At 43.6% G+C, this 10,323-nt stretch overlaps 1 protein-coding gene across 3 annotated transcripts in view; it reads left to right on the plus strand.

Annotated features, from left to right (window-relative positions):
• Ssrp (structure specific recognition protein) overlaps window positions 1-10,054 on the plus strand; it is a 13,888-nt gene extending 3,834 nt beyond the window's left edge. The window contains exons 7-15 of one of the 3 annotated variants that reach the window (XM_028317573.1): window positions 914-1,075; window positions 1,357-1,489; window positions 1,696-1,874; window positions 3,175-3,283; window positions 3,687-3,836; window positions 4,016-4,063; window positions 4,728-4,889; window positions 8,055-8,174; window positions 8,758-10,054. In XM_028317573.1, the coding sequence (XP_028173374.1) occupies window positions 914-1,075; window positions 1,357-1,489; window positions 1,696-1,874; window positions 3,175-3,283; window positions 3,687-3,836; window positions 4,016-4,063; window positions 4,728-4,889; window positions 8,055-8,174; window positions 8,758-8,841 (1,147 nt within the window). In that variant the 3' untranslated portion in view covers window positions 8,842-10,054. Of the gene's footprint in view, window positions 1-913; window positions 1,076-1,356; window positions 1,490-1,695; window positions 1,875-3,174; window positions 3,284-3,686; window positions 3,885-3,994; window positions 4,064-4,727; window positions 4,890-8,054; window positions 8,175-8,757 lie in introns of all 3 variants that reach the window. The other 2 variants (XM_028317574.1, XM_028317575.1) reach the window with 2 other exon arrangements.
• The last annotated feature ends 269 nt before the right edge of the window (window positions 10,055-10,323 follow it).

Below are 10,323 nucleotides of genomic sequence, written 5' to 3' on the forward strand. Positions count from 1 at the left end.
CGCCGCATCATCCTCCATCACGACAATGCGAGTTCTCACACCGCGCACTGAACAAAAGAGTTTTTAGAGCAAGAAAACATAGGATTATTAGTCCATCCGCCGTACAGCCCCGACCTAAGCCCTAATGATTTCTAAACTTTCCCTAAAATTAAGAATAAATTGCGTGGTCAGAGATTTTCATCACCTGAAGAAGCTGTGGAAGCCTACAAAACGGCCATTTTGGAGACCCAAACTTCCGAATGCAATGGTTGCTTCAATGATTGGTTTCGTGTATGGAAAAATGTGTCAAAGTTCGCGGAGAATACTTTAAAAAGCAATAAATACATTTTTAAATAGTAATGTTGTTTCACTTCCTTGATTCCCGAAATTTTCAGTGCCGCCCTCGTACTACGTACAGAAGTTATACTTCGCGAAGGTATTTAAAAAAATGGATGCTCAATGTCATTAACAATATGTAATTTAGCCTGTCTCAAGAGTTAAGCACCATTTTGTTGACAAACGTCAGTGATCGGTACTGCGCCGAAGCTATAGGGCTGACTTCGGTAAAATGATGTGACGTGAGGTGCCAAACTGCGGAAAATGGCGAAGGAAATACATGAATTTTCATGAATAATATTAACTACTTATTTACCTCTCAGTGTCTTGAGGCAACTTAAAAAAGTACATTCTGTGTTTTATTATTATTTAGGCAGTTAAATACTGCACAGTATTTAGTACACCATTTTCTTTATTTTCTTCCATCATACACAAGATTACGCGTGCGTGAGTCAATGTTCGCTCGTATGTGAGGCCTTGTCGAATAGTATCCTGTAGGTGGGCCATCGTGCGTGTTTTGTTTTCGATGTAAACTCGCGGAGATGAACAGGCCTGGTCAAAGCCTATGTACTGAATAAACTATTTAATTTCATTGCAGGCACCATAAGACGCCGGCCATCGCGTGCTCGTACAAGGCGGCGGCCGGCTACCTGTACCCGCTGGAGAAGGGCTTCATCTACGTGCACAAGCCGCCCGTACACATTCGTTTTGAGGAGATCGCCTCCGTCAACTTCGCCAGAGGAGGCGCGTCTTCCACCAAGTGAGATCTCTTTGTCTTTAAAATTTATGCCGCCTCAATTTATCGCGTTTGTCACGATAGAGGAGCTGCGCTTTGTGTGAAAACTAGTAGTGGCGCGGCAAGCGCACCACAGTATTACGAGTGCAGCCTGCAGCGCGTCCTCACGCCTCTGATTAAAAGGCGTCCTTGGTTTGCGTTTGCCAGAATGTAACGTGATGGCAAGTGATGATGAAAGTGAGATATTTAGAGCAAGTTTGATTCGAAAAACTTTCATTGGATGTTAATCTGTACTATTTCCACAGATCTTTCGACTTTGAGATAGAACTGAAATCAGGCAGCATCCACACCTTCAGCAGCATCGAAAAGGGCGAATACGACAAACTTTTCAACTACATCACCACCAAGAAACTTCACGTCAAGAACACTGGCAAAAACGTGAGTATCTTCGAGTCAAAAAAGGCTCCTTTATAAGTAAGTCACTTCATTGGCGAATCTAGGATACTTTTCAAGGGGGGCCTGGCCCCTGACATGCCATGTAACGGGGGGTTGCTTGGGGTCATTGCGCTAAATTATATCTGTTTGGCGACCGGACTTTAGTGGAACTAAACGTCGAATGCTAAAAGACCCATTACCATTTTCAGGACAAAGCGCTGTACGACGACGACTTCGGCGACTCGGACACGGAGAAGGAGCCCGACGCGTACCTCGAGCGCGTCAAGGCCGAGGCCAAGGAGCGCGACTCCGAGGACAGCGACGACGACGAGAGCACCGACGAGGACTTCAACCCCGACAAGGCCAAGGAGAGCGACGTCGCCGAGGAGTGAGTCCCTTGCACTAGCCCAGGAGAGCGACGGCGCCGAGGAGTGAGTCCCTTGCACTAGCCCAGGAGAGCGACGGCGCCGAGGAGTGAGTCCCTTGCACTAGCCCAGGAGAGCGACGTCGCCGAGGAGTGAGTCCCTTGCACTAGCCCAGGAGAGCGACGGCGCCGAGGAGTGAGTCCCTTGCACTAGCCCAGGAGAGCGACGTCGCCGAGGAGTGAGTCCCTTGCACTAGCCCAGGAGAGCGACGGCGCCGAGGAGTGAGTCCCTTGCACTAGCCCAGGAGAGCGACGGCGCCGAGGAGTGAGTCCCTTGCACTAGCCCAGGAGAGCGACGGCGCCGAGGAGTGAGTCCCTTGCACTAGCCCAGGAGAGCGACGGCGCCGAGGAGTGAGTCCCTTGCACTAGCCCAGGAGAGCGACGGCGCCGAGGAGTGAGTCCCTTGCACTAGCCCAGGAGAGCGACGGCGCCGAGGAGTGAGTCCCTTGCACTAGCCCAGGAGAGCGACGGCGCCGAGGAGTGAGTCCCTTGCACTAGCCCAGGAGAGCGACGGCGCCGAGGAGTGAGTCCCTTGCACTAGCCCAGGAGAGCGACGGCGCCGAGGAGTGAGTCCCTTGCACTAGCCCAGGAGAGCGACGGCGCCGAGGAGTGAGTCCCTTGCACTAGCCCAGGAGAGCGACGGCGCCGAGGAGTGAGTCCCTTGCACTAGCCCAGGAGAGCGACGGCGCCGAGGAGTGAGTCCCTTGCACTAGCCCAGGAGAGCGACGGCGCCGAGGAGTGAGTCCCTTGCACTAGCCCAGGAGAGCGACGGCGCCGAGGAGTGAGTCCCTTGCACTAGCCCAGGAGAGCGACGTCGCCGAGGAGTGAGTCCCTTGCACTAGCCCAGGAGAGCGACGTAGCCGAGGAGTGAGTCCCTTGCACTAGCCTAGGAGAGCGAGACAAAGAAATGTGTAGTGCCAAAGCTGCTACACCTTCACCACACTTCATTCATTCTGAGGTGGAATTGTGTAAAGCAATCGTAATCATTTGACAGTTCATAACGTACGATAAAGTCAGTTAAACAAAACGTTTGACAGAATAATCGTACGTTATGAACTGTCAAATGATAACGATTGCCTTACACAATTCCACCTCTGTTTCTACATCGACCGGTCCTGCGTTTCCCGCGACCTTCACTACATATTTTCTGCCACAACGGCCATCAACTCTACCAGTCACGTGCCTCGCAAACTACCACTTAAGTTTGTCAATTCAGCGTACAAATTAGCACAGACCTTAATAATTATTTTCATCAATATTTCAGGTACGACACAAACCCCTCATCATCAGAAGACTCCGACGCGTCGGGAGCGTCTAACGACAGCAAGAAAGAAAAGAAAAAGGAAAAGAAACCAAAGAAGACCATCACAATAGTAAGTTATCGTTTATTTTACTTCAATTTCATTATCATCATTCATAAATAAACACTAAAATCTTACAATTTCTGTAGAAGTAGTGGAATCGGACTGGTAACAAAAAAGAAACAAGTATTTAAACTTTGAATGGAAATAGCTGAACGTGACATCATATTACACGCGCCCCTAGTGACTCATATCGGTATCTGTGTGTTGTTCTAACATGTAGAGTGACGTCACGATTATTTCTAATTTATACATCTTACGCACTTTTGCGATTTTTGTTATTTTACTGTTTGATAATGCTTAAATAACAAGTACGTCTGCACAAAACATTGGTTTTTTAGACAATTTTGTTGAATGTCTAGGGTAAAACACGTGCTAGAGACCCGCTAAGCTTACTTTCATTGTCTCATTTCAGTCAGAAGCGCCTCGCAAGCGCAAGGAGAAGTCGAAGAAGCGCGAGAAAGACGCGAACGCGCCCAAGCGGCCCGCCACCGCGTTCATGCTGTGGCTCAACGAAAACCGCAAGGGCATCATCGACGAGAACCCCGGCATCAAGGTCACCGAGATCGCCAAGAAGGGCGGCGAGCTGTGGCGCGACCTCAAGGACAAGTCGGTCAGTGGACTCTACTCCCAAACATTTGTTGTGACTTCCATCGCGTGTGTAACTGTATCGGCTCACACTGTGGACTTGCCACGCACCGCAAGGGCATCATTGGCGAGAACCCCGGCATCAAGGTCACCGAGATCGCCAAGAAGGGCGGCGAGCTGTGGCGCGACCTCAAGGACAAGTCGGTCAGTGGCACACGTGTCTGTATTAAAAATAGTAAGAACGGAGTGTGGCGCGGACGCATGCGACGTGCGCACGCGGTGGTCCTTATTCGTCATTTGTTTTGTGATCGTTTTCTGTTTCCGTAGCCTGTATAACGGCATTGGCTTACAGTAGATTAGCTACTAAGCCAAGTCTAAACATGTAATGAGGCTGACAATAGTGACTTAGATTATTGCGCTGCTTTACAGCACTGGCCCATTCTTCTTCTTTTCGTGTCGACAACAAACCTACACAGCGTAAGCCCAAAACTCCGCCACAAGAGTGGCGTTGTCAGCAGCACTCATCAAGTCCTCCTGAGTGCAGTTGCTTGGGCACTCAGGGCACGACATCAGGTGCTTCATCGACTGGGGAACAAAACCGCACTTGCACTCCTTGTTGTCCTGCACTGGCCTATTTAATTGTCCCGAAGCAGTTGTAGGGTTAATATTGGGAAAATGAAATGAGTTTTATGAGTATTAATTATACACAGGTACGCTACATATTTTTTCATATTCGTCCCTACAGATAGGATATACACAAGTGCCTTCATCTATCAGGCACACCATAAGTCTGTCAAATTATAAAGTCACATTTTCTGCAAACAGGCTTTTAAAAACCGCTTTTTTTAAGTTAAAAATTCTGTAACAGGAATGGGAGGAGAAGGCGGGCAAGGCCAAAGAGGAGTACAACCAGGCGATGAAGAAGTACAAGGAGAGCGGCGCCGCCGACGAGTTCCAGCAGAAGAAAAAACAGGCCGACAAGGAGCGCCGCGCCGCCGACAAGAAGGCCAAGGCGCCTGCCGCTAAAAAGGTAAGGCGACATACTGTTCACTACTGGCTATAGTCTATCCAATATAGCTTGATTAGAATGACAGCTGCCATCAAAAGTAACGAAGTTCTAAATGTTCACTATTAAAAACCAAAAAACATTTCATTCTTAAATAATTAAACATCGAAATCAATCACCGGTAATTTTTTGGGTATTCATAGCACCGTTGCTCTAGAAGAGATGCCCACCGCCCTCTACCGAGAGGTAAAAACCACTGAAGAACACTGATGATAATGACTACGACTTAGGTTGTACACCCTTGACATGAATTTTAAATTTTACTGTCTTTAAATTTAAATCATAATTGTCATTTTTATGAAAAAAGATATGAAGAAACATTGGGTGCATTTTTTTATATCATTTTTTCGAAAACTTATCGATACATCTATGTGAACCGTACGAAACATACCCAGCACTAGTCACATTCGTTTGACAGCCGTCATTCTAATCAAGCTATATTGGATAGACTATAGTGTAAACAAGTCATATGTTGAAAAAGCGCGGGAAACGTCAAGCTAGGCGGTTGTCTCAATTTTTGCTTTTGCGATTTTTATAAATTAACTAGTAAATAGAGATCAGTTAAGTAGTGGAGTGTAGTATATTTATGTTTATCTTTCTATTTATTTATTAGTTAGTGATTTTGGCAGTGCTCTGGTAAGTTTTTACCTCTTTCTCTGGTTACATGAACGACCCAGACGAACCTGGGGGCTCCGTCCCCCAGGTTTCGTACAATGTCACTATAGGTAATAATTATTCAGCATTAGATACTGAAAGTTCATGCACGGATGGCTCCGAACATTCTCAAAATAAATCCAAACGTTTAAAACGGGCCTCTGCACCTAGATTGTGTAAACACTGTAATAAAAAGAGGAGACGTCATCATAAAAGTTCTACAGTTCCTTCACTTGATACATGTGACTGTCACTCGGAATCTCATTCCGACATGCTAGTTCAACCAAAACAGCACTCGAACAAATTCAATAATACTACTGCTGAAAAATCTGTGCCAATGTCAAACTCACCAAACTCACTTGATGTTGATTTTGAGAACATTAATTCGAATTCTCAGCGTCTGCCAATTGGTAGGAATCTTTACCAGACATCTGATGTTTCTCCTTATGTCATACACATAATAAAAGAACAGACAACTTCCAATCAAAATACTTCAATTCACCCGGTTAGTCTTGGTTTGTTTTTGAAAAAGCATGGTTTTAAAAACATAATTAATGGCAGTTTAAAACGTATAGGCAGAAATCGTGCAGCTATTTCTTTTTCTAATTATGAGGATGCCAATACATTCATAAGTAGCGCTGTCTTGACTAACAACCACTATAAGGCATTTATTCCAACATCAAATGTTACTCGCATGGGAGTAGTGAGGGGCATTCCAACCAACTGGACTGATGAAGAAGTTATACAGAATATTACAGTCCCTATAGGTTGTGGCAACATTCTTAAAGTAAGGAGATTGAAAAGGAAAACTATTGGAAAAGACACTGTTGAATACATACCCATAGAGACTGTAGTTCTTACATTTGATGGACAGGTACTTCCAAAGAGAGTATTTATGTGTTACAATTCTCTGCCCGTGGACTTATACATTTTCCCCACTATACAATGTTACAAATGCTGTAAATATGGTCACATTAAATCACAGTGTAGATCTCTTCCCAAATGTTTCAAATGTGGTCATGACCACTCGGGTGACAGCTGTTCAGTTAATGAAGAGTTTGTTAAATGTTGTCTGTGTACGGGGTCTCACTTTGCGACTAGTAAAAAATGTCCTGAGTTTTCCCGCCAAAAGCAAATTAAAGAGACAATGGCTAAGAATTGTATATCTTATTCTGAGGCTTTGAAATTACACCCTCCTCTTGGTAAGTCCTATGCTGATGTTTTGACAACTGTAGCCCCAGTAAACACAAATAGACCAGTTCTGATAAATTCATCCGATATTCCCAGCAGGAGTTCATATAAAAAAACAGTATTTCTTAAGCCTAGATCCCCACCAGTAGTTAGTCCTGGATATGATAAGGCCTCTCATGATGCTCTTACTAAAGACTTCAACATAAACTTTCCCTCATCTGGCACTGCTTATAAAGATTCAAGTAAAGACTCTTTACTGTCTGATATTATGTCTGTTAAAGAACTTATTATCACACTTATTAATTCATTGTCTCATTATAATTCAAACTTCACACCGCCCAACGCTGCCTCATCCCAAAAATAAAAAAAAAAAAAAAAAAAAAAAAAAGTCATATGTCGAGGGACAAAGTTGCAGAGACAAACTACGTGAATGTTGGACGACTTATCTCCGCGACATGTCCCCTACTGAAAACGTGGCTTAACCATTTTTTTATCGAAAAGCTAGCGGCCGCCCGCGACCTCAACACGTGGTCCCCGTTTTAGCCCCTTAGGAGTGAATTTTCGAGTTTTGTTTAGTGTTTTCCCGGAAATCATTCGAACTTTTCTCGCCGTAAAAACCATCGTTGGACTTCAACGAACATTAAAAAAAAGAATTAGTAAAATTGGTCCAGGCGTTGTTGAATTATGCGCTTACCAACACATTTTGCGATTCATTTATTCATTATTTATCACTCGTCATACCTCATGCTCGGCTTGGATGACTTACTTGACTTAAGATCCTATGTCCCCTAGATGGGGTAGAAGTTCACAACAGTCCTCCGTCGCGTTCGGTCTTAAGCTTCGCGTTTTATCCCGCTTATGTCTTACCGATTTTCTTCGCCTCGTCTGCTACGGTGCATCGCCAAGTTTGTTTGGGGCGACCACGTTTGCGTTTTTCTTGGAGCTTGGATATCGGAAGCTAAATAAAACAGGGTAGAAATACCGATATAATTAACATTATTTATTTTAACGTGACTTATGTCTTATCATCGGATGCTCCAAAAGCTCTATAAAGAAAGGGTTATTATAACTCCTTTATGATAATATTTTACACTGCCCCATTAAGTTCTAAACTTAGAAAGAAATGGTTTCGCAATGGGTACCAGACAACTGACATAAACTTACAAACTTTTTTTTTTAAATTGACGTCACATTTTAGCAACAAAGTTCCACACAAAGCATTTGACATCGCTTTTTAAATGTTACTGTAAGAGTGTGTATAATATTAAACTATTGAATCCGCAGACAAAGAGCACGGTGGGCACCGGCTCCGGCGCCAAGTTCACCAGCAAGGAGTACATCGAGGACGACTCCAGCTCCTCCGACTCCGACAAGGAGAAAGACAAGAAGAAGGACAGCAAGGACGTAAGTTGACTATACTTTTGTTTCTTATTATACTTCTATATTATACTTCTTATCACTAAAGTAATCCAGTAGGACTCTTTTGTCGACGCATTTTATTCATTTTGCACGATAAGCCCGCCCATACTAAAGCGTGGTCCGTGAGCACGTAGAATTTTGTCCAATGACCCCAAGCTACTCATCCTTATCGCTGGCGCGTAAATATATTGCTGTCGCGACTGTGCGACGGGCGCCCGCAGTGAGTGTGCGAGCGCAACAGCAACATAATCATTCAACATCAAGGTCATTGGACAAAATTCTACGTGCTCACGGACCAGGCTTTAGACGTAAAAATCGTCGATATGGTTTTATCATGGCGTGTAGCATAAGGTTTTGCCATTTCATATTCATTTTAAGACAACTGTTATTGACTGTGCATATCGTTCAGTGAAAGATCCATTATTATTACAAACAGTCATACCTCTAAAATGACGCTTTGCAACGGGAAGATACTTTGTATAGCGTCTGAGCCAGTTTCTATGACGATGTGGTCTCGTTTCTGGTTAAAGATGCTATGTTTTTTTATGTAATCGATTTTTTTTTTCAGGCTAAGGAGTCAAAGAAGAAGGCAAAGGCGTCTTCATCCGAAGCTTCTGGCTCGGGCTCCGACAGCGGCAGCGGCAGCGACTGAGGCGCGCGCCCGCGAGTCCACCGCTCCGCGCACACAAGCTGCCAAATTGCCTAAATCATTTATATCACGTTTGACCAGAACGGGACCACGACTGTGCCGTTGGCGGCTCCGAAACATTGTTTTTTTTATCGTGTCCGTGAGTGTTACAATACTGTTAAACAGTTTGACGTGTTAAATTACCGATTTAAAAGACTGATCCAATTTTGTCGTCATGATGGGCGAACAGAACTCACAGGCGATCGCCTCTTGAACGGACGACGGCACATCAAGATTTATAAACACTGGGGCATCTTATACAGTTGTCATAGGTGCTATTTTTGCAAGAAAAATTTATAAGGCTGATGTGCTGTCTTAAGTGGCAGTTGTTTTATTAACACTTGCCTAAATCAGAGTATAATAAATAAATTCTCAAAATGTTTTACCACTATAAAACTATGTGTCTCAATGTTGTATAGATGACCTACACTGAACTGTCCCACCAAACTCATTGACAGGGGGCGCCACCATCGTTCAACTATAATGTATAGTTTCCAAAATGGCAAAAATCGGAACCAGCGATCCGGTATTGACGGTGGCGCCCCCCTGTCAATGTCTCGGGTGGGACAGTTCATTGTATTGGGTCTTTAATCTGTGTGATTTGTTATTGTCCCTTTGTGTCAAATTGACATAAATTATTATGTAATTTGCGTGTGTGCGCACCCACTTAACATGAACAACAACAACTGACTGGTATTACAAATTCTAACATTGATAAAATGGTATAATATGTAATCACTAACAAAGTTCGGTTATTGTATACAGGGTGTCTCAAAATTAGCACTTCACACTGACACCAGAGGTAGAGGGCCTGACTGACACTCATCCAACGAGTCTTGTATGTCAGTTTTTTAAATCCCATCTAACTTTTCTATGGAATTAAAATTTTATGAAATGAAATTTTTCATGGACATATTTGGCTTCTTTGATGCGTCTTAGGCGCATCTGCCTTCGGTGTTAGTGTCACGTGCATAATATTTTAATATAGTTAGTTGTTGTTGTGCAGATTATCCTTAATTATGATAATACCTCCTTCATTCTCATTGCTAATCATGTTCATTGAATCTTGTGTTGTACGAATATCTTAAACTTAGTATGTACCTAGTTGTGATATTTTATTTTGTTAATTCATTCCCTGCTAAATTGTACATAATGTATTGTAGTGTTAGCTAGTGTTGTTCGCAAAGAGAGACGTGTTGACATGTTATGAATAAAAACATGTTGCACTCGAGTATGAAATGTATTATCCATTGTTTAAGCGCACAGCTAAGGATTTTGCAATTGCGATTTTCCCGTTGTCCACTAGGACAAGTATATTGTTGTTATAAATAAAACCAGTGATAAATTTTATCTTGTTCTACCTGTTATTATAGCCCAGGGATGTTATGGATATCCGTAACCGTAACTGATTCAAAAGTTTCAGATAGTTTCGGATGTAGGCAGTTT

The sequence above is a fragment of the Ostrinia furnacalis genome, unplaced genomic scaffold (genome assembly GCF_004193835.3).
Source record: "Ostrinia furnacalis isolate ACB-3 unplaced genomic scaffold, ASM419383v2 OfSCF6310, whole genome shotgun sequence".
NCBI lineage: Eukaryota > Metazoa > Arthropoda > Insecta > Lepidoptera > Crambidae > Ostrinia > Ostrinia furnacalis.